The sequence below is a fragment of the Megalobrama amblycephala genome, linkage group LG3 (assembly GCF_018812025.1).
Source record: "Megalobrama amblycephala isolate DHTTF-2021 linkage group LG3, ASM1881202v1, whole genome shotgun sequence".
NCBI classification, from domain to species: Eukaryota; Metazoa; Chordata; class Actinopteri; order Cypriniformes; family Xenocyprididae; genus Megalobrama; species Megalobrama amblycephala.
Window position 1 is genome coordinate 36,195,698 of NC_063046.1, and position 25,618 is coordinate 36,221,315.

Here is a 25,618-nt window from a genome sequence, read left to right on the forward strand (position 1 = left end):
GTTATGCATTTATTTATATTATGAAAAGAAAGTTGATCAAAGACTGCGTCACTTTCAGTTTTCATCTTGAACACGTCACAGATTGTGAGTGAATGCGATCATCCTTTCCTCTTTACTACTGTACAAAACGAAATAAAAATGAATGAAAATCAAAAAAATAAGTTGAAAGATACTATCTTACCGAAATCTGCATCACGTCAGTTCAATCAGTGTTGCAAACAATGTCACGTAACATTATACCTCAGAAAAGCCATTCGTTGACCATGAACTTATAGTCAGCAAGAAAAATAACAAAACAATTATGTAAGTAAGCATAATTAACTTTATTATTATAAAATTAAAGACTTAATCTGGGTGCTCGTCTGTGTGTAATCAAGCGCATCGTTTTCATTTTGTTCTGGAGACTGAACTCGCGCTCTGCTGCCACACTAGAGTGCAGTCACCACCTACTGGAGAGGGGTGGGAATTACAGTTACAAGCTACATAATATGTCAAAATGACGGATGACCTGCAGATTTTTTTCCGTTACCGCGGGAAAAAAAATCCATCAATGACAGAAAATTTTCAGTTAACGCGACCTCTGATATTATATATATATATATATATATATATATATATATATATATATATATATATATATATATATATATAAATGTCACACTACTGCTGGTGACACTCCACGACCGCGGTGGCGCAGTTGTCATGCCTACCGTCACAGCCCTGGTCAATAATGAGTCAGCATTCTGACGTAGAACACTGAAGCACTGCACTGCATTCACTGCGTAGGAGACTGACAGGGAAGAGAAAAAAAAAATCATTGAATAAAGTTGTACATTTTGTTTTGTTTTTGCACACAAAAAATATTCTCTTCTCTTCATAACATTAAGGTTGAACCACTGTAGTCACATTGACTATTTTAACAATGTCTTTACTACCTCTCTGGAACTTGAATGTGCTAATTTCGTTGCTTTCTATAGGGGAAAAAAAAACTCTCGGATTTCATCAAAAATATCTTAATTTATGTTCCGAAGATTAACGAAGGTCTTGCAGGTTTGGAACAACATGAGGGTGAGGAATTAAAGGGATAGTTCACCCAAAAATGAAAATTTGATGTTTATCTGCTTACCCCCAGCGCATCCAAGACGTAGGTGACTTTGTTTCTTCAGAAGAACACAAATGATGATACTGACAACGGCAGTGATGTCTCGCGCATATACTTCAATAAGTGCTAGACATTACTTTCGTTGTCAGAGAGCGATCAGACCTCACTAAGCGAATGCTGAACGCAGTTGGACATAGTGGTGTATTAGAGGTAAAAAATGATATAAATACTGTTCGATTTCTCGCACAAACCGATCGGTTCGTGTCTTAGGACATCAATATGTCGTCACGACCCGCAGGGTTTAATTTGGATTTGGTCTATGAAAGTTTTTTTCGACTCTTATTGTTCCCATTCACTCCCATTATTTGACTGACAGACGGCAACGGTTGGAGTTAAAAATCATCATTTGTATACTACTGAACAAACAAAATCACCTACATCTTGGATGCGCTGGGGGGTAAGCAGATAAACATCAAATTTTCATTTTTGGGTGAACTATCCCTTTAATGACAGAAATTTCATTCAGTTACATTTAAAATGAGAAAGAGACGTCTATCTTCTACTGCACCGAGAGAGAAAGTATGTTTGTTACCTATCTGATGGTATATATGGTGGTACTCTTTGGGTAATGGTGCTCCAAACACTTGTCCTCGAAGTTTTTCAATGGACGGCGCTTTGTTCTGCAGACCACCAAACTTCCCGTTGCTGCGTATCCGCTCCCCTTGACGCGTTAGGAGCGTGGGGCACTGCATTTTATTCTGAACCACCTACCAAATATTCACGTTTATACATGTTGTTGCGAATATTTGAAGATTCTTCAAAACAAACACACATACTCAGTCTCTTACCTCTCGACGATAATCATTAGCAGAATCCAAGTCATCAATAAGTATGGTGTCTCCAAGAAGGGTTGCAAAAACTGAAAAGAGTCAGAACACATCAATAGCTTCACTATTTGATTATGTTTGCCCTGATCATACTCACAAGTTTTAAAAAATAAAGCATGCCAACATTTACAGGCTGCCAAATGCTTTAGGCAAATATGATTTTTCAATCCACACACACACACGCACGCACAGCTCATTTGATACTGCAATACTGCCAATATAGCATCTATGCCAAGACACTTAGCGGTGATGAAAGATTGCAAATAAGAAAATTCCATTACATCATTCCATGATGCATTAATATGGCAGTATTCTGGAAAAACTTAAAGTTGAAAGTGCAATGTTCATGCATACCAAACTATACAAAGTTATGACACAAAATAGACTGCAAAACATACTCAAAACCTCCCTCTCCCAACATGCAACATTTTATTACACAATGCATGTAAAGCTACTTATCGAGTGTTGCTCTCAAACTCCAAATACCCATTCAAACAAGTCATTCATGCTTTGATTATTTTCCCTCAAATGGGAATGAATCTATTAATTTGTTAATCATGGGTTATTTTCTGGAAAATCTGTTTTGCATCCCTGTCTTGAGAAATTCATCATGCCATTTTTCAGCAGTATAAGGATCCAAAGTTAATACTCAGCAAGCACTAAATGGGTGTGACAATTGGCTTTGGTTAGTAAATGAAATGGATTGAACTGTTTTGGAAGTGGAGCAGGGGTGTCAGGCTATTACAGTTGCCATACTTTGGTTGCCTGGTAAATGCAAAAATATTCATCATAAAAAATAGAATTGAGTTTTAAATTATTACATTAGTTGTGAATTAAATCATATTAATTATTAACAGAAGAAAAAAAGAACAATATACTGAGTTAAATAGACTATAACAACTATTAATAATTTGTTTACGTGTGAACTGTCATTCTGGTTGTCAACTAACAACCGGAGCACAACACAGATATTAAGTACACAAATACTTTCTGGGGAATTTATAGGCCTTGTGTTTCGTGTTGTGTGTTTATTAATCTTATTTTCTCTGGTGTGCATGTGTGCTTTTTGAGCTCTTGATGCCACACACTGCTGTAATCATGAACTCTACATGAATGTACACAGAAGAGCAGTGGTCAAGGTCAAGATATTTGCTAAACAATACTTTATGGTTTGTTTCTCATGAAACCCTACAGCGTACCTTCAAAACATTTGCCATATTCTTGCATGAGATAATTTTATGGCATTCTATTTTAAAGCTTGAAGGTCATCATTTGCTGCCATTAAAGGGTTAGTTTACCCAAAAATGAAAATTCTGTCATTAATTACCCTCATGTCGTCAAAAATCTGTAAAACTTTTCATCTTAGGGACACAAATGAAGACTGCGTCGTGATGCTCTTGTAAACACGTGTTGGAGATTAATATTTTGAGGTTAATTGAGGTTAAATCACTGGAGTCACATGGATTATTTTAATGATGTCTACCTTTCTGGGCCTTGAAAGTGGTAGTTGCGTAGGTTGTCAATGGAGGGACAGAAAGATTTCATTAAAAAGATCTTCATTTGTGTTCCGAAGACAAAAAGGAAGTCTTACGAGTTTAGAACGACATGAGGGAGAGTAATTAATGGCAGAATTTAAATGTTTGGGTGAACTAACCCTTTAAATAGACGAGCACAAGCAGGGCATTTTTTTTTTAAATGTTTTTTGTGCTTTGAAAAAGAAAGAAGGTCATATGGCTTTGGAACAACATTAGGGCGAGTAAATCAGTGCATTTTCATTGCTTTGTCTGGAATATTCCAGAGACATTCAGAGAATTAAACTTAGGTAAATAAACTCAAAAGGGATCAAAGCCATTGTGCAATTTTTTTATGTGTCATTTTTATAGGCATTTTGTTTTTTTGTTTTTTTAAACCAACTGCTTTTTTGTAGAATCAAAAGGTACTTGACTTTGTTATTTTTTTATTCATTCATATATCTGCAGCTGTATATAATCTGCCATTTCATGTCTGAATCTGACAGGAACAGAAAGTTCATTTTTGACTCTGGGTCTACTGTACATGCCCGTATGCTGTTCTGAGTGAGTGTGAATGACTTGCCTTTATTGCAGCTTTCTGCATGCTCAGGAAAAATGAGCAGATCTTTGACAAACACAGGATTACCAGGTGGATGGAAGAGAGGTGAGCCATTCCTGATGTGAGGCAGTGGCCTAAGACACAAGAAAAAGAAGCCATGAAAAAAAGCATATAGCCGAGAAAAAAATGAACGCAATTTGTAAGACTTGTTTGATACTTTTATCCTCACTAGTAGAAAAGAGCAATTCAGTAGTTCATGTTAATATCTGACTAGCACAATACAGACATTTCTATGGAAACAAGATTACTAGAAAAAAAAAAAAAAAAAAGACTCTTATAACAAAGTTAAAAGCAGATCTATCACAACACAGACCTTTTATTTTATTGTCATAGCATTGCAATGACTTTGCAATTGTGATCCACCAATTTTTTTTTTTTTTTTTTTTTTTTACCAAAAACAATGAAACTAAAATGATAGGATTCATATAGATGAAAACTGAAAATAAATTTAATAAAATAAGTAAATAAATACACTAACGTTCAAAAGTTTGGGTCAGTAAGAGTTTTTAATGTTTTAAAAGAAGTATCTTCTGCTCACCAAGCCTGCATTTATTTGATTAAAAATACAAACAAAAACAGTAATATTGTGAAATATTATTCCAATTTAAAACAGCTGTTTTCTATGTCAATATACAGTAAAGTGTAATTTATTCCTGTGATCAAAGCTGAATTTTCAGCATCATTACTTCAGTCTTCAGTGTCACATGATCCTTCAGAAATCAATCTAATATGATGATTTGATGCTCAAGAAACATTCATTATTATTATTATTATTATTATTATTATCATCAATGTTGAAAACAGTTGTGTACAATTTTTTTCCAAAATTCTTCAATGAATAGAAAGTTCATAAGAACAGCATTTATTTAAAATAGAATATTTTCTAACATTATAATTGTCTTTACTGTAACTTTTGATCAGTTTAACTCATCCTTGATGAATAAAAGTATTAATTACTTTTATTATATTATTATATTTATATAATATATTGCTTAAAAGCAACCAGCTGTCAGCATCTCATTTCAGTACAACTTCATTTTCTACTATAAGGCAGCTCTCCAGTGTGTTCATGTTTTTATTTTAAGGATGATCTTAGACAGAACAGAAGAAATGAACCAGAGAAGATTTCCACACCAAAGAAGGTGGAGCTTCAGAGCATGCACACCTACCTATTAAGTTATCGTCCACAGCTGTAACTTTTCTGTAAAGTTCGCTTTGGCAAGCTGTTTCGAGCTTCAAAAACGAACTCCAAATGAACTTTATTTTGGTCTGATTTTGTTCAAAATGACATCATAAGTTCAGTCTTCGATTTCGTTTGAAGTATATTGGGCCTTAAAGGGATTCACCCAAGTTCACCCAAAAATGTATTATCTATATTTTATTAATTCATTATCTTATGATTTATGCACCCTCAAGCCATCCTAGGTGTATATGACTATATTCTTTCAGACAAACACAATCAGAGATATATTTTAAAAAATCCTTAGTCCTCCAAGGTTTATAATGTGAATCTGGGGCCGCGTTTTGAAGACAAAAATAATGCATTCATCCATGCATTCATCCAAAAAAAAAAAAAAAAAAAAAGTAATACATACGACTCCAGGGGGTTAATAAATGTCTTCTGAAGCGATTAGTTTTTTTAAGAAAAATATCCATATTTAAAACTTTATAAATTCAAATAACAAGCTTCCGGTGGACGAATGGTGGTGAATAACTTCATAAAACTCATCAGTAATGTTTTGGCTATTATTCAGACAGGGTCCGCTACAACAGGCTTGTACTAATAGTGGATAAAAGCAAGATGACAACATAATTTATAACCGTAATTAAACTAAACTATACCTGTTCTATATCTCCATGCAGCATATATTCTCTGGCTCTGTAGGCATCATTGTCCGACTCCGATTCAAACTGAACACTGCTACTTAAAGTTTCTGACATTTTCGGTGTGTGAGATTGTCCTGTTTTGTTGTTGCATGAGCTCTTAAAGCTCTGCCCTCTTCTTGAAAGGGGGCTGGGAGCACAAGCTCATTTGCATTTAAAGGGACACACAAAAACTGTGCGTTTTTGATCACCCCCAAAAAGTGGCAATTTGAACATGCTATAAAAAATATGTGGGGTATTTTAAACTAAAACTTCACACAGACACTCTGGGGACATCAAATAATTATTTTACATACCTTGACAAAGGCTTTTGCCAAAACGTTGGCTAATAAATTATTCGCAAGTTGAGTGTGCGGTCATATATCCCTTTTTTTATATACATCTTGTAAAAAGGGGCATAATAGGTCCTCTTTAAATTAATATCATAAACATCCGATTAGTCGATTAATGGCTTAAATCAGCAACTACTAGTCGACTAGAAAAATATTTAGTCGGGGGAAGCCCTACTCAAAACAAAGTATCTAGAAAATAGGGCTGAAACGATTAGTCGACATTATCGACAACGTCGACAATAAAAAATTGTCGACAAATATTTTTGTTATGGAATAGTCTCTTGATCTCATATTTGAAGGGCCTGCAATAACGCGGTGTAACCAGTGGGGCGCTGTAGCGCAATACTGTAATGCAGCCCTCCCGGATCCAACCCAATAAAAGAAGTCAGCCCTTTGGAGAGCATAGTGCAAACGAAGTCGAACCCGTGAAATGTGGGAGATTAACAAAGCATAAACATAACAAACATAACGTTTAGCATAACTACAGAATACTGTCATGCAGGGCCACCAACTCTCATTCAGACTCACTGTTCTCACGCCACACGTTCATTTTCTCACACAGTGAAAGATGCATCGCAGAGCAAAGAGGACACAGACAACGCACCGACAGATCAGGTTACTTTTGATATAAAACTAAAAAAATGCAGTCAATATTACTACGGAATTCAAACAATACTTGTGGTGTGACGCTGTTTAACGTTGTGTGGCAGATCGCTGTAACACCTCGGTTCAAGCGGCATGTGAACCTATTCCTCTCTATTACAGCGCGAAATAAACATGAATGAACATCAAAAAGTACTTACTGAAATGAATCAATCTCTATTGTAATCACTTAATCGGAGTTTAACCGCAGAAAGAAGTCAATAAAACTTGCAAACAAATATATCACACAAAATGTAACATTTACCTCAGGAAAGCCATTCATGACCATAAACTCGATAGTTTGTGTGTGTGTGTGTGTGTGTGTGTGTGTATGTGTGTGTGTATGTGTGTGTGTATGTGTGTGTGTATGTGTGTGTGTATATATATATATATATATATATATATATATATATATATATATATATATATATATATATATATATATATATATATATATATATATGTATATGTATGTATGATATATAATATGTGTGTATGTATGTTGTTGTTTCATTTTTCAAAAAAACCCCACATAATTACATTATATTTTTTTAACCTGAAGGATATTGGTCTATTCAGTTGGCTTGAAAATTATTAAAAATACACTTTTAAAAGCTGAAGTGATTTCCTTGTTTTATTTACTAGTTAAAGTACAGTATAACTCAATATTTTAACTAATTGCTAAAGTAGAATAATCAAACAAAGCTTACTGATTAATCAGTGCAATAATCGATGATTAGTCGATTAATCGTTCTAATAATCGATAGATTAATCGATTATCAAAATAATCATTTGTTGCAGCCCTACTAGAAAAATATGGATATTTGAGACTGCATGTATGTGTACCTGTCATTTGGTCTCCAGAAGACCGTCTCGAGGGGTATGACTTGTTGTCGTCCTTGTGTATCATCATAGATTTTCTTGGCAGCAGATGTTGTTTCAGTAACCACACAGTCCATGTCACCCAGCATATGCCAAGAGATAACCTTTGCAGCATCATCATCCTCCACCTGTGCCAGATGAGCTACCTACAAATCATTACACACACAAACATCGTCAAAACTAAACTAAAATGTCTCTGATAAAGTGATCCAGTGGTTGTCAACCTTTCTGGATGAATGGGGTGGACTGTCCCGTCTGCCTTGCCCACCCAATCAGAATTTAGCAACAGATAGTGTTAATCTGTAATTTACAATTTGTGCACTGATTAAAAATCAAGAACACACATTATAAATAAATAGAGAATTATCACCAGTAATGATGAGCCAGAGAAAAACACTCTGGCTAATCGTTACTTACTGAAAATTATGTTTCAAAAAGCTTGAAACTTTTCCAAGACTCATTTTACCCTGCCAATTCCTGGATGTGTACATGTGATTGGATCACATGATACAAAAATCAAATGCACACCTTTCCCAGAACATGCGGACTGCCTTTGAAAGGGTCAGGAATGCTGCATTTTCGTCTAGGCTGAACCTCCATCTTGGTCAAAATTGCTTTCTTGCCATTTATTACTTTCTCTATTGCTGATTCCTGAACAGATTCATAAACAAAGAGACAAACGAGCATCTATGATGATTGGAATAAAATGCATGATTCTACAAAGACCAAACAACAAAACAGTAGTTATGTTAGTGTGAATGTGTGTGCATGTTCAGACTCACAGTGGTTAGTTCTGAGATGTCTAGGCCACTTTTCATGAGCTCTGGTTTGAGCTCATTTTGTTTGTGGGTTGCATCTTGCACCTGACCTGTAGAAAAAAAAAATCTAATATATAAGAGTTGCAACTGATCTTGAGCCTAAATAAAAGCATAAATAAATGCATAAATAAATGAATGAATAAGATAAATGTATGAAGTGCCTACGTTGAAGTTCAGATTTCAGTTCTTCATTGGTCTCAAAGAATTCCTTGTACATCAAAATGGTTCTGGAAAGGCTATCTTTCTTCTTACTGAGACTCGCAACGACTTTCTGATATTCTGCATCTGGAATAGTTCAAAAAAATAATTTAACAGTTTAACAGTTGTAGTTTCCCAAAATTCTGACTTTATGGTGCCATTCATAGTTGTTCAACTCATAAATACAATCACTCCAACAAAACGTTACATCATAATGGGATACATCACTCACAGTAACATCTCATTGGTACAAAATTCAAGTCAGGTTTATTTGTATATATTGTTTCAAAGCAGCTTTACAAAAAAATCATGTTTGTGTTTAAAAAATCGTAAGATCTACCTGCCTTTTAGTCACATTTAGCAGATTAGAGCTGCTAATTATATAGTTCACATTTTGCGATGATATAAACAATCAAGCAGTTGAGATTTGCTTTATAGTAGGGGTTTCCAAACCTGCTCCTGGAGGGCCACTGTCCTGCAGAGTTTAGCTCCAACTTGCCTCAACACACCTGCCTAGAAGTTTCTAGTATGCCTAAGACCTTGATAAGCTGGTTCAGGTGTGTTTAACTGGGGTTGGAGCTAAACTCTGCAGGACAGTGGCCCTCCAGGAGCAGGATTAGACACCCCTGCTGTATAATATAAATATATAATATATATATATATATATATATATATATATATATATATATATATATATATATATATATATATATATATATATATATATATATATATAAAAATATAATAATATATATATATTATTCGACACAGCTACATAATAAACTAAAATATCGCCTGTCGTGGGAATCCTGTCACATTACATTTGATTAGATTTATACGTTTTATCATTCATTTAATATTCAGGGATGCAAAAGGGTAAGGGGGGAAAAAAGGTCAGAACATTGCAGAGTGCGGGGGCATGCTGTGTGCGGAATTTAAAAAAAAAAAAATAAATAAAAAAAATTTTATAACAAATAACTTTTTAAAGTTATTTGCTTTACATGCTCATTTGTAGTTACTTTAAGGGAATTAAAAAAAAAACATTTGTATTACCCCATATGTCCAAAACTGTAATTTGTCACGAAAAAAATTAACATATTGTTGCAACATTTGACCAAAATCAACATTTGGTTAAAATTTCATGTTATAAAAGAGTACTATGCAGGATATTTAAGACAATATTTGCTGATTAGATGGCAATACTGTTTGCCACATCTCAGACGTCAAATACATAAAATATTACCCATTATAGACATAATGTGTATGTCTATACCCCCATCACACCAACATAAAAACTTTCTCTTTGGATCTATGCAAATCCCACAGGTGGCCTATTTTGATCTCAAAATGGTGAGTTCTCACTGAAAGGTGAGGAGTTTGCATTTATGAATATTGATTTTATTATAATTTTATTATGATATAGACTGAATTTGACCAGTTAGAGCAACATTTTACAATTATAATGTCTAGCTCTTAACAGTCATACTTATTAGTAATGTAACTAATATACTGGCTTCTTTGTCTGCTGACTAACCATTGCAGAATCTGAAAGGCAGGCTGTATGGAGCGATGGTAACGCTGGTCTGCTGAATTTCAGGAAGAAACTGGAGTCTGTACTCAGCTCCATCCACACCAGGACTGTTCTCCAAAAGAACCAAATCCTACAGGTCACAAACAATAACAACCATTTACCAACAAGGACCAGTGAACAGGACAGGTTTTTCTTTTAAACTGGAGTTCATGTTCACAAACATCTTTAGGCTGCATTAAGAAAAAGGAGGATTGGACTTCTGGACTTTTGATAAAAAGGCTTTTTGATAAAAACATTAAAAAAAAAAAAAAAAAACTGCCCCGGCAACTAAATGAAATAACAAAAATTGCATACAAAACAAAAAATATTGTAAAACTATTGTATAAAATAAAAAAGCTAATTCAGTAAAGTGTATACAAACAAACACTCACAGTAATAAGAGTCTCCCCGTTGGTAAGGCTATATGACAAACTTTTATCTCCATTCTCAAACAAAGGAACCACGATGTCTCCTGGGCCTTCAACTGTAACCACCACTTTCCCATCTATACCTTCACCAGCAGCGTTATCGTACTGGTCCTGAAAAGAAAGAAGCAAACACACAAATGCAGGCATGTTGCGCATTTTAGGGATGTCCTGATCAAGTTTTTTTGCCCCTGATCCGATCCAAGTCACTCAATATTGAGTATCTGCCAATAAAGAGTTCCGACCCAATACTTGTATTTTAATAGTGCTTGGTGCACACTTCAAGTACATTAAAGTTATTAAAATTAATCCAATGTATACAGGGATGTGCCGAGAGTTTCTCAGGGGCTCAAATGTAAGGCTGCATTTATTTGATCCAAAATACAGCAATATTGTGAAATATTACTACAATTTAAAATAGCTGTTTTTAAAATAATCTGTTTTCAGCTCTAGATTGACTGAAACTCACCATGATCTTCAGATTCAAGCTGTCCAGCAGTGTGCGATTAGCCCGAATGTTACTATTGGAGACAACAGGAGTTGAAGGTGGAGTCTCAGGGGCTAATTTCATTGCTTTATTGGGAACAACGTTTAGTGCAATCTAAGATAGAAACACAAATTAAAATCCTACAGTAAGAAACAGTAAATAAAGCGGCATATACAACAAACTGGATAAAATAAATTGTATGTTCCCACCTGTTTGCTCCACAGACATTTGGTTTTGTCCAAAGCCAAAACAAACTGGACTACATACTTTCCTGCAAGCTCTGGAATCTGCTTCTCCCTGAAAAAGATGGAAATAAAAACACATGGTACACATTATGTACATTTTATGTACATTAAACAATCCATCCATCCAATGTAAAGTGCTCAGTTGTATCTATTACCTGAAGCAGAAGCACTCGTCCTTTTCAGTGTCCTTGCGTTTACTACACTTCAGAGTAGTGGCCTAAGATAAAACATACTCCGATTTACTTATACTTTCAAAATCTCATTTCTTATTATGCATTCTCCTAGGCATGCTATTACAAATTGGTATGTTTGTCACTTCCTTTCAAAATTCAAGTCTCATCAAAATTGTATATTGTTTGTACTAGTGACGCACCAAAATGAAAATTCTGGGCCGAAACCAAAAATGCAGGATGCACTGAAAATGAATAACTAATATATTCTTTGTATTTGTATTATTATTAGACTTAAACAATTTCATTAACTTTACCTAAACTCCGAAATATTATATTTGGAAAGCGAATATAAAGTTTCAGTAATCAATTAATTAATCAAATTTATTTGATCATCCACACTTAAAACTGAGGTGTACAAAATTTTTAATTGCACGTAAGGCAGTTTTTATAGTAACTTTTTTTTTATTTTTATTTTTTTTTTTTATTTTATTGTAAACATCAAGAACACCCAGCACTACACACAAACCATAAACATACCAAATTAAACCAAATAAGAAAGAAAAAAAAGGGGGAAAAAAGGGGGAAATGTTCTTTATAACACAATGGAGGAAAAAGAAAACATATATCCAATTTACATTAACAGATATATATATATATATAAATAGCCAAATAAACTTATAAATTTATACAACAATTATAGTAACATTATAGTAACTTTTTAATAATATAATTATGTTTATACTTCAATTTGTTGGTGAAATACTAGTTTCTAGCTAACTAATGAGCTCGTGGACATTGAATAGCTTTCCTGAGATAAATGTAATGTTACAGGACAGTGTTTACAAGAGGTTTTACTGACGTCTTTCCGCATTTGAAACACTGATTGAGAGATTACACGAGACATTATCCATTTCAGTAAGTTGTTCTGTATTTTTTAACACTTTCTGATGTTTATTTGTGTTTATTAATTCCATAACTAGTAGCAAAGAAATAAGAAGAGATGTGCTTGATCTGTGCACCCCTTGGACTGATGCAGCCAGTGATCTGTCACGCCGTATTAAAGACTGCCAAAACGATATTTGTTTGAATTTCTTGATTAATCAGTATTGATTAAAATCGAGAAATCATTATTGACAGCCCAGTCGACACCACTGACATGTTTAACTGTTGTAGTTTTTCATCTATTTAACTACATAGATGGTGATAAAGTCAAAATGCACCATCGGAGAAGTGCTATTAAACGACACTATTTCGTCATTGATTTGGGCCATTCAAAACCATTTCGGCACAAAACCGAAAATTGCTGTACCCCCCAAAATTAGCCAAATCAATGCTGAAAATAGTATATTTAATATAGTTCGTATATTTGACCAAATATAATGTAACCTGGGGGTGTAGTTTGCAAGGGGATGGAGAGGAGGTAACCTTTCAAATTTGAAATCTGAACAAACAAAGTCTTGGTCAGAATTAAATATGATCAAAGAAAGCAATAAAAATAAATCTGAACTGTTTATCCTTTCGATCTTTAATTCCAAAAAAAAGTATTGAATAAAAGGGTGTCATTAATTGGGGCCAATGTGTATTAGAGAAGAATAGACTGGTTTCACTTTTATTTCGAGGATCAACTAGATTGAGCCGATGATTGTGAAAGGTAAGTTGTTTTTTATTCTTAAGTTCTTTATTCTAATCGCAATATAGTGTCTGTGAATATTAAACCTCAAAAAACCTGTTTAAATATGAATCCTGCAAGTTTTGTGTGTCTCAGTGTGAATTAATGGGGCAGATCAACGTGCAGATTCCTTTACAACAAACAACTTACATTAGTAAATTGCCATATTGGCTATTCCCAAACTACATTGCTATACTGAGATGACTGGAATCGACTGAAATACGTAATAAATATGGAAATAAAATGTGTTAGCAATGTAATAAACTGCACATTAACATTTAGGCTCTATATATAATATATAAAATACCATAGAGGTAATATGAACGTTTAGACACTTTGCATCACAGAAATACATTATTTATTAAAGTATATTAAAACAGAAAAACATTATTTTAAATTGTAATAATGTGTCTCAGTATTGTTTTTTTCTGTATTTTTGTAATAATATTTCACAGTATTGCTGTTTTTTCTGTATTTTTGATCAAATAACTTCGTTCAAAAACATTATAAATAGTAATGTGTCCATTCTTTTGACTGGTACTGTTATTTTAAATGTATGCCTATACAAAATTTTCTTCACATGATGTGCAAAAATACATGCATGCATAACATCACAAAAATCATGTTTTCTGTTAAGAATGGACATTATATTAATGTTAATACAACAGCTGATGATCCTGTTATCAGCATGCTCAATGAGGGTTTTTTTTTTTATCTCACAGATTTGAGAATCATAGTGACCAGATATTGGCACACACTGGACATTCTGAATGAATATAATGGTGAGATCACTGCAGGAAAGTTTTTTTTTTTTCTTTTTTCTCCAGTGCAGAAACACCAAACACCTTGGAATGCCACTTAAGTAATGTTTACTTATATCTTTGAACAGGATTTATTTCCAGGTAAAACTCTATACTCAAAATGTGCCCTCATTTATTCAAAATGTGTCTCCTTTATATTGTTACCTATATTCTGAACTACCAAAAAAAAAAAAATACTTTGTACTTTGATTTTTTTAGTTTCTTCTCACATAGCCTACCTAACTGAAAGGGCTCATTATGCAGGTCATTATGCAGGTTATTATGCGGGTCTTTGTCTTCTTAGGTGTGAATCACAGCATTATTCATGAAGATTCACGCCGCCCACATACTGTCCTTCTTGACAAAAAGTTTCTTATAAAATTTAAATCAATATATGGTTTTATATGTACGAGTAGGCAGATCATTTTGAAGCAAAAATTCTAGTCTACAACCTCCAATACCCAGAAGTCTTGTGAACACATATTTAGTATTTGTTTTGTGGCTGCATTTCAGTTTTTTTGTTTTTTCAATAACCACGCATAAAGGTTATTCTCTCAAAAATACAAACATGTACATACATGTAGCTCACATATTATGGTAGCCTAGTTCATGCTGAATACAGTGTAATGACACTTGCGCCATTAATATGTTTATAAGCAACTGAAAAAAAGCACAAATGTCAGGGCATGTCAAAACTTCTCCAGGGCCCCAAAAATCCTCAGACTCCAGAGGGTTTAATGTGTGCTGAATAAAATATATATATATATATATATATATATATATATATATATAAGCCACAATGATGAACACACATAAGAATGAAAGAGTCTATAAAACATCCAGAGTGGAGAAGATTTACACACTATTACAGATGTTGTACTGCACTACTGCAAAAATGACACTTCAAAATGATTAAGATACCCAACCATGACAAAACAATTATAAAATGTATATATTCGATTGTATAACTTCTAAGCATAAAACCGAGTCACTCACTTCAGCAGGTGGACAGGACCCTGATGCTGTGCTTTTCCAGAGCAGCATTGATAGATTTGCTGGGCTGATGTTTCTCACCGGCCCACCCTCTTCAGACATCACAACCACTGTAAATACTTCAGACAGCAGAAAAATGTGATTTGCATAGTATTCTCTGCTAATTTTACAATATAATATTGGCTTTACTGTGCATCCAACACACACCTGGGAAGACGCCTCCTGCACATAAAGTGGCAGCGCTGTCATATTCAATACAGAGTTTAACAGGTTTGTTGGGATCAGGGATCACGTTTAGTCTTATTATTGGCCCAGGAATACCATTCCTGCTAAAAGATCCCAAGAATTCCAAATGATGCTCCCCTCTATAAAAGAAGAATAGAGTGAGTGAGAGAAAGAAACAGAGACAGTGAAAGAGAGGACAACAATGTATTTTTTTTATCATTTGCCATATCTGTTTCTACAGTATGCATTCTCTACAGTAATTAATCATGTTAAAATAGTCAGATTTTTAAAAATAAATAAAATGGAACAGTTTATTGAACCTTTAGACAAAATGTAAAAAAACTAAATTAAAGTTTGCATGCGTTTTTTGTTGAGTATCATATATGATACATCAGGCTTTTATGGCTCAAACAGTACGATATAGGACAATGTTTCTCAACCGGTTGGTCGCAACCCAAACGTGGGCCATTTTGTGTGGGTTGTGGAGTGTGTAGTCAAAGAAACAAACAACAACAACAACAACAAACAACAACAACAACAACAACAACAAACAACAACAACAACAACAACAAAGTGTTTTTCTCTAATACACATTGGCCACAATTATTGGTACCCCTAGAAATTCTTATGAGTAAAATATATCTTAAGTATATTCCCCTTCATACATACAATTTTTTATCACACCAGGGTGTAAATGTTTTACTGATGTGAGACTTATTTTGAAAGACGTGCATGAAAGCTGTTGACTCTTCAGTCAAATGCAGTTTAAGTAAATAGTATATGGCTTCACTATATATAAAGAGCAACAATTACAAGCATGCAACATCGTAGCTACATTGTTAATTACTAATTCGTGAAATGATCAAAAATACCAATAAATTACGTATGTCGTGTGTTAGCTGGGAAGGATTTGCATGCAGGTATGATGTTCATTCAATTCAACAGGAGCAGTTTCCATGTTTTATTAAAGGTGCCCTAGAATTGAAAATTGAATTTATCATCTCGGCATAGTTAAATAATTAGAGTTCTGTACATGGAAATGACATACAGTGAGATACGTCATATGTCAGATGTTCGTTTACAGTATATCGCTGGTCATGCATTTCGAACTTCGTTTTACCCCTAAACGAAGAACGAAAAAGAAGTTCGTTTGAAGTATACTGGAGCCTTTAACGTCCTGGAGCAGCACAGAGCCAAATAATCAGACTTTATGCAGGTAAGCAAGCAAAGACAATAGCGAAAAATGGCAGATGGAGCAATAATAACTGACATGATCCATGATATCATGATATTTTTAGTGATATTTGTAAACTGTCTTTCTAAATGTTTCGTTACCATGTTGCTAATGCACTGTTAAATGTGGTTAAAGTTACCATTGTTTCTTACTGTATTCACAGAGACAAGAGCCGTCGTTATTTTCATTATTAAACACTTGCAGTCTGTATAATTCATAAAACACAACTTCATTTTTTATAAATGTCTCCAACAGTGTGTAACGTTAGCCTTAGGCACGGAGCACTATCAAACTCATTCAGAATCAAATGTAAACAAATAAATCCAAATAAATACTATACTTACATGATCTGATGCTGCATGACGAACACTTTGTCAAGATCCATTTTGAGGGTTACATTAGCTGCGTGAACTTTGTTTATGTAATGTATTATAGAGTTGCGAGCTTGGGGGCAGGGAGCGCGAGCATTTAAAGGGAACGCGCTGAATATAAGATCAAGATGGCGCCGTGCATGGCAGCCACAGTGCTTAGCTCTTCAGTGTTTGTTCTGTTTTTGTTAGTTTTTCCTGTTTTCTGTTTTTCAAACACCATCAGTTTTACCAGGGATGAACTGCTGAACATTCGGCAGTACACACCACAAAATCTTTTACCGGATTTCGATTATTCAGACGTTTTGTTGAATGTTGTAGTCGGCGGAGCGGCAGCGCTGTTTAGACGCTTCAGGACGCGCAGACGGGGAAAGCGCGCCGGCGCCCTCGTGAAGCTCAGACAGCGCGGATTAAGAACGCTGCTGCCTAGCATCCATCTGCCGAATCTCCGCTCTCTGCCCAACAAAACGGACAAACTCCTTCTGCTCTCCCGGACAAATAAGGATTTCTCGAACTCGGCTGCTCTGTGCTTCACGGAAACCTGGCTGAACGACGCCATTCCGGACAGCGTGTTAAGTCTGCCGGGCTTTCAGCTGTTTAGATCAGATCGCGATGCAGAATCAACGGGGAAATCGCGCGGCAGCGGGACGTGCTTTTACATCAACGAAAGGTGGTGTTCAGGTGTAACGGTGTTAAAGAAGATGTGCTGTCCAGATCTTGAAACACTCTTCATTAACTGCAAACCGTTCTATTCGCCGCGGGAGTTTTGCTCGTTCATTCTGGTGAGCGTCTACATTCCTCCGCAAGCGCACGTGAGCTCGGCTTTACAGATACTCGCTGATATGATCACAGAGAGCGAGCAACAACACCCGGACTCTGTTCTTATCATTCTCGGGGACTTTAATAAAGCGATTCTCTCACGTGAACTGCCCAAATACAGACAGCATGTTACCTGTCCCACCAGAGACAATAATATACTCGACCATTGTTACACAGCAATAAAGGATGCATATCACTCTGTCCCACGGGCAGCTTTGGGGCTCTCTGATCACTGTTTAGTTCATCTCATACCAACCTACAGGCAGAAACTGAAATCAGCTAAACCTGTAGGAAAGACTGTAAAGAGATGGACCACCGAAACAGAGCGGGCTTTACAAGCCTGTTTCGAATGGACTGATTGGAGTGTTTTTGAAGCTGCTGCCACCGATCTGGACGAGCTCACAGAGACTGTTACATCATATATCAGTTTCTGTGAGGATCTGTGCATTCCTACAAAGACTCATTTATCTTACAACAATGACAAACCCTGGTTCACTGCAAAACTCAGCCAGCTCCGTCAGGCCAAAGAAGGTGCTCGCAGAAAAGGGGACAGAGTCTTGTACAAACAGGCCAAATACACACTGGAAAAGGAGATCAAAGTGGCAAAGAGGAATTATTCTGATAAACTTCGGAATCAGTTCTCTTCTAATGACACGGCTTCAGTGTGGAAAGGTCTGAAAGACATTACCAACTACAAGACACCATCCCCCAGCTCTGTGGAGAATCAACAACTGGCAGACGAATCTGAATGGGTTTTATTGCAGGTTTGAAAAATCACCATTCACACCTCCATCAACCCCCCTCTCCCCCACACCTGCAATTCAGTTCAGTGAAGATGACGTGCGCCAGGTCTTCAGAAAGAACAAGAGAAGAAAGGCACCAGGCCCAGACAGCGTTTTCACCAGCCTGTCTGAAAACCTGCGCTGACCAGCTGGCCCCCATCTTCACACAGATCTTCAACAGATCACTGGAGCTGTGCGAAGTCCCCTCATGCTTCAAACGCTCCACCATCATCCCCGTCCCAAAGAAACCCAAAATTACTGGACTAAATGACTACAAACCTGTGGCTCTAACGTCTGTGGCCATGAAGTCATTTGAAAGACTGGTTCTGGCTTATCTGAAGGACATCACTGGACCCTTACTGAACCCCCTGCAGTTTGCTTACCGAGCAAACAGGTCTGTGGATGATGCAGTCAATATGGGACTGCATTATGTTCTCCAGCATCTGGACAGACCAGGGACTTATGTGAGGATCCTGTTTGTGGACTTCAGCTCTGCTTTTAACACCATCGTCCCATCACTCCTCCAGCCTAAACTAACTGAGCTCTCCGTGCCCACCTCTGTCTGTCAGTGGATCAGCCAGCTTCCTGACAGACAGGCAGCAGCTAGTGAGGCTGGGAAAATTCTCATCCAGCACCCTCACCATCAGCACCGGCGCCCCTCAGGGCTGTGTCCTCTCCCCACTGCTCTTCTCCCTCTACACCAAACGACTGCACCTCTAAAGACCCCTCTGTCAAGCTGCCTGAAGTTTGCAGGATGTCACCACACTGATCGGCCTCATCCAGGACGGTGACGAGTCTGCTTACAGACTGGAGGTTGAACAGCTGGCTGTCTGGTGCAGTCTTAACAACCTGGAGCTCAACACGCTCAAGACAGTGGAGATGACCGTGGACTTCAGGAGAAACCCCCCTGCTCTTCCCCCACTCACCATCATGAACAGCACTGTGGCAGCAGTGGAGTCATTCAGGTTCCTGGGCACCACCATCTCCCAGGACCTGAAGTGGGACAACCACATCGAGTCCATTGTGAAAAAGGCCCAGCAGAGGTTGTACTTCCTTCGCCAGCTGAGGAAGTTCAACCTGCCACAGGAGCTGCTGAAACAGTTCTACTCTGCCATCATCGAATCCATCCTCTGCACTTCAAATTACCGTCTGGTTCAGCTCAGCTACCAAATCTGACCTCAGAAGACTACAGAGGGTAGTCCGGTCTGCTGAGCGAATCATTGGTACAACCCTCCCCACTCTCCAAGAACTGTACTTATCCAGAGTGAGAAAAAGGGCAAAGAAGATCACTCTGGACCCCTCACATCCAGCACACTCCCTCTTTGAACTGTTGCCATCCGGTCGACGCTACAGAGCCCTGAGCACCAGAACGACCAGACACAGGAACAGTTTCTTCCCTCAAGCAATCCATCTCATGAACACTTGACAAACACGGAACACATAACACTATTACACATTATTTACTTAAAACACTTATTTATATCTCAATTTGCACACATAATTGTACATACAATTGTCTATAATATATATTGTCTTTTGCTTTTTTTGCACTTTGTCTATCTTGTAAATTTGTATATTATTATTTTATTCTTTTTATTATGTGTCTTGTCTTGTCGCTGTTACTCTGTTACACTGTGGAGCTTCTGTCACTAAAACAAATTCCTAGTATGTGTAAACAACATACCTGGCAATAAAGCTCTTTCTGATTCTGAATCGGCGCATTCATAATGATGCCCCAATATAGGCAGTTAAAAAACTGAATAAAAAAAAAAAATCTATGGGGTATTTTAAGCTGAAACAACTCAAACATGCATTTTAGTCTAAGACTAGCTTAAGCCTTGTCTGTGAAACCGAGGGTATATCTCCCAATAATGTCTTAGTAAGAAGATATTTAAATGCTTACTTGATCAAAACTGTAGATTTGAAACATATAATGCAATGCAAAACGATGTTTGAGAGATAAATATACGGTCCTCAAAAGCCTGATGCATCATATCCGATGCTCATAAAAAAAAAAAAACATATACACATATATATATATATATATATATATATATATATATATATATATATATATATATATATATTTTTTTTTTTTTTTTTTTTTTAAATGAGCATTTAAAAATGAGCATACTCCGACATTTTTGGTCATACAGATAAGAGTAATACATCTTTTGAATCTGTGAAGTGTCTACTTTTATTTATGTGCATTCACAATAACAACAAAACAGTGTTTTTGTAAAACAATGAAAGTAAACAGGGTGCGCTTTCTGCCATCTCTCTCTGTAAACTTGAGCGTGCAAAAAAAAAAAAATGTAAAAAATAACTCCATTTAAACTTGCCTCACAGACATGAAAAATATATCTTTAGAAAGTGAAATGTCTACTTTTAAATAAACCAATTCAAATGGAAAACAAATATTCTCAGGTTATGTAATCCATATGAAACGTGCATATAGGCACGTCCACAACTGCAGAGATGACGAGTCAGCATTGTCAACTTCATCACTGCAGCCGAAAATACAGAAAACACTAGTTTATCAATTAATTATTAAAATGTTAAAGCAACCTCCTTGCTGTTTTCCCCCAGAGCATTCATAATCATTACCTCTGCCGGTGCACTGTGGCCAGCTTTATGTGTGTGCTTAAGAAAAATCTTAAGTCGAGGGCAGTCCTATCATGTTGATAATTTAGATACTGTAGAAATTTGTAAAGTAGGCTTCATAGGGTTAAATATGTACTTACTTTGCACCAATTATTCTTTCTAATATGAAGCAAGCTTTTCCTTCTGAATCTACAGGCTGAGACATCACTGAAGACTTTACCTAAAAGAGAAAAATAAAAGATTCAAAATTGCAGAGATGGAAAGTAATTAATTACAAATAATTTCGTTACAGTACTAAAAACATTTCTACTTTTTTGAGTATAATTAAATTGTGGTACTTTTATTTAAGTTGAATAAAACTAAAGTATTCAACTTCGCTACATTTATTTATTTATTTATTTATTTTTTACAAAGGTGCCGACGGAGCAACAGGGTAAGCTGGCATTTGACGTGCACTTTTCAAACTACTGCTTCAGCCAATAACAGACATGTCTGATTTGGGAGCAAAACCAATCAAATCTTCCAGTTCAGCTGAGGGGCTGGGCATTCAAACTGCACTTAATCTGCCAATAGGGTAAGCAAAATAATCTTATTTCAAACCGAAAACTCACTTAATTTTTTCAGAAAACAAGACATTTTTTACTTGTCTAGACAATGCTTCTTGATTTAAGTATTTTTAGATATTTGGAGTAAAAGGCCTCCCCAGATGCTGCCTGCATTAAGCGTAGAAGGACACCTGATACCCTAACGAAGGGCGCTTAACAGCATCTCCAATATTGCTGGATAAAGTTAGGTTATAGAGCTTTTTAGCTTTAGCTGATTTAAGTTTTATTTTGTTTTATTTTGCATTAACTGCTTTGTATTGTAACCAATAAAAGAGATATTTTATTGTTACGATTGCTTTCTGTGAGACTTTAATTATAACTACAAACTGAGCCTCAATGAAGAAAAATCACAAAGTAGTTTTCTACATCATTCCTGAAAGAATTTCAACCTGCAGGCGGGTAAGTACTTGACCTTACCTGACCCGAATAATCTTAGGTTTAAAAGGTGTACTATAAAAGGTCACACGACTAACTAAATTTATACATCATTCTTATGAAAATACATTGAAAATGAAAATTCTTATGTTTATTGTCTTCATGTTTCATCAGTCAAAACGTCTCTGCATGTTATTCAGCTATAGCAATATCTGATGTCCATATAAGGGATTTCCTGGAACGTCATAAGATTAATACATCTATGAATCGCACTTGTGGACTTTTTGGCTTCCAGTATGAATGAAACAGAAAATACATGATAGTGTTTAACGCTCCATATTGCTAACATCGCCTCGTTTTAGGTAAAAATAGAAAAATAATACTAAAGTACTTTGTAAATGAAAACTTCAGTAGTTTTTCAGCAAACTACTTATTTACTCTTACTTGAGTCATTACTTTTCGGTACCTCTACTTTAGGGTTGTGCCGATGGATGATATCATCGTCTGGTTAATAAATACCTTTAAAGACAATTTTCCTTGGCCAAGTAGAAAATAGTATTTATGTAAATAAATATATTAAAATAAAAAGTGCACAACTCTTCTTAAGTGGAAGGAAGCTACTTTTTTCCCTTACGTGCAACTTATTGGAAAGCCCGGATGAGTCTTTATTTGTAGGAAATAAAATAAAGTAATTAAGTAAAATAACGAAATTATAGGTTTTAAGTAGAAAATAGTATTTATGTAAAGAGATATATTAAAATAAAAAGTGCACAACTCTTCTTAAGTGGAAGGAAGCTACGTTTTTCCCCCCTCACGTGCAATCTATTGGAAAGCCCGGATGAGTCATTAGTTGGGAAATAAAATAAATAAAGTAAAATAACAAATAATAATTATATAATAACAAAAAATTAAAATAATCATTTTTCATTTTTCAACAGTCTTTTTGATTATTTAATAGAGAAAATACTCTAGTTGTCAACAGAGGTGACATAATTTTGTATCTTTTGGCATTTTAGTGATATTGCACTGGGGTTTAAGAAAAAAAATGTACTTCCCAAGAACAGTCAAAAATAAACATTTGTCCACACAAATCCACCAGCCTCCCTTCCTTCAAGTATACCTTAATCTGTGAGGACAGATTCTTCATTCCAATCTCAACACGCTGGTCTGGTGAAGGATTTCCCCATTCATCACACAACTGCATGACCAATGGTGTGTCCAAGCCATGGCCATTGATGACCTGGAAAGGCTAAAGAAACGAGTTTTATTCTAAATATTCTTACCCATGAATTTCTTTTATCATGTTTCGAATGCGTGACATACTATCTCTGGCTTATCCAGTAGAATTATCTTTGCTGGAGGTCCAGCAGTAACTTCAATTCGCACAAATTCCTTCATGTCCAGATACTTAAAGCACAGCTCTTTTGGGCCAAGAGATCCTGCCTTGAACCGGACACCAGATACAGACAATCTTCCAATAGTGGCCTGCAAAAAGGCATACAATTAAATAATATGAACACACTAAAATGAAAATGAAGAGGTACATTTTTGCTAGTAGAATATGCTATGACGGTATAAACCAGGGCTTAAAAAAAAAAAATAAAAAATTTAATTGTTTCACTTCAAGCAGAATCGGTATTTTAACTGTTCTGTTCCAGCGTTCCTTCTTTATTATTAACGTTCCAAAACCGGTTTGTTTAGAAAAAATAATGGTTATTAATAATGTTTTTTTTATTTATTTATTTTTTTTTTTTAACTTTTTTTATGTTGCATGTAGCCTTCTTAATAATAATAATAATAATAATAATAATAATGATAATAATAATAATAAGTACAGAATTTTATTTATTAAAAAAAGTATTTGCCGTCTAAGCCAATAGGCCTAAAATGATCTTTTATAACAAGATTCTGTCCAAATGTAAACCTATGAAACGAAAAGGAAAATCCATCAACTGGTTATAAAGTATTTTTTCAAGATATTTTAAAATGTTTTCTGCATGGTTAAAAATACCAGCAAAGAAAGATAGCCTATGTCGTGTATACGTCGCATTTTATTATTACATTCAGAAATGGCCTAATGTAAGTTATCGGTAAATAAAAATAAAATGTTTACAAATAGCCTAGCCTATATATAATTATAATGTTTGTAAACATAAATTATGAACAAAACTGCCCTATTTTATTTTACCACAAAACCTCTAAAGTTAACAGCCTATTCAGGCTGAATAAACATCAAGCCAAAATGAATTAAAAAAAAAAAAAAAATCTCTTTTCTTTTTTAACGCCATTCCATTGCTATATTCAAGGCAAGAAACAGGTTTATTTATTAGAAATAAAACTAAATAAGATGATAAACGAATTAATTTAAAGTGAATCTGAAGCCTACCTTTCTCATTCGGCACTGTTTCCATTTTCGAGACGAATGCTAAACTATTATTTATTATGAAAGCTTTGTACTTCACTCGCATTATCGACATCCTTCACATAACAGCATAGTGAGGCGGTGGTCACAGGTGGTAAACGGCAGATTGTATTACAGAATTGAATTGAGCAGTGTAATGTTTTATATGTTTGGTTGATTGTATTTTATTTTAATTATTTAACAGGCTGCGATATCAAGTAGGCCTAAGCAATGCCGTGCGTGTGAGGCGCCGGCGCGACCGCTGAATTTTTTTTTCCTTCTAAGTAAACTGTACTGCGTAATTTATGGTCATACAGGCAAAAGCAAGACAATTCATACATTTACAAAAAAAACTTAAATAAAGAAAACAAGCAGAATGTCCGTTTCCTTTCCTATGTCTTTGGAGTACGCCACAATGAACCACTTTCGTTTTGTTAATCTGTAGACCTAATTATATAGTGAAATATCACGTAGCCTATAGGCCTAAATATTCCCTTATATTGTATATGTGTTATGTAGGCCTATAGTTTTATTCTGTTTTCTCCATTCACAGAAGCGCTGCATGTGCGTGATGTGACGTTGTGTGAACTTATGTTCTACATATCCTGCAATTTTCGCTGGTTTCAAAGTGCACAACAAGCTGCAACAAGCTAGCCTACTTGACATTCATTTTCACTTAAATGTAGGCCTAATGCTTGGAAAGCATTAGGAAAAACTAACGCCAGGGCATGGCCATTGTGACTTCCCTAACCTATGATAACTTGACAGCTGAGCATGAGCGCGTCAGCGTGGGCATCTCACTTTAGAGCGTGAGCGCGGGCATTTCACACACTTTGGATGCGTCAGCGTCACATTTGCACTGGCTGTACGATTTGGATTCGCGATTGGTTTACTGCCAAATCAAAATATTAAATAGAACAAAAAAAGAACGTTATTAACTGGTTAATGGCCATTTCAAATTAGCGTTT

At 35.5% G+C, this 25,618-nt stretch overlaps 1 protein-coding gene across 4 annotated transcripts in view; it reads right to left on the reverse strand.

Annotated features, from left to right (window-relative positions):
- smchd1 (structural maintenance of chromosomes flexible hinge domain containing 1) overlaps positions 1-25,618 on the reverse strand; it is an 81,311-nt gene that overhangs the window by 11,145 nt on the left and 44,548 nt on the right. For all 4 annotated transcript variants that reach the window (XM_048185306.1, XM_048185305.1, XM_048185304.1 and 1 more), the window contains 17 exons: positions 23,573-23,734; positions 23,370-23,498; positions 21,410-21,489; positions 15,445-15,602; positions 15,241-15,356; positions 11,758-11,819; positions 11,567-11,654; positions 11,340-11,471; positions 10,838-10,984; positions 10,410-10,536; positions 8,843-8,962; positions 8,642-8,727; positions 8,388-8,510; positions 7,824-8,005; positions 4,084-4,193; positions 1,951-2,021; positions 1,695-1,869 (listed from right to left, as the gene is read on the reverse strand). In XM_048185306.1, coding sequence (XP_048041263.1) covers positions 1,695-1,869; positions 1,951-2,021; positions 4,084-4,193; positions 7,824-8,005; positions 8,388-8,510; positions 8,642-8,727; positions 8,843-8,962; positions 10,410-10,536; positions 10,838-10,984; positions 11,340-11,471; positions 11,567-11,654; positions 11,758-11,819; positions 15,241-15,356; positions 15,445-15,602; positions 21,410-21,489; positions 23,370-23,498; positions 23,573-23,734 — 2,068 coding nt within the window. The remainder of the gene's footprint in view (positions 1-1,694; positions 1,870-1,950; positions 2,022-4,083; positions 4,194-7,823; positions 8,006-8,387; positions 8,511-8,641; positions 8,728-8,842; positions 8,963-10,409; positions 10,537-10,837; positions 10,985-11,339; positions 11,472-11,566; positions 11,655-11,757; positions 11,820-15,240; positions 15,357-15,444; positions 15,603-21,409; positions 21,490-23,369; positions 23,499-23,572; positions 23,735-25,618) is intronic.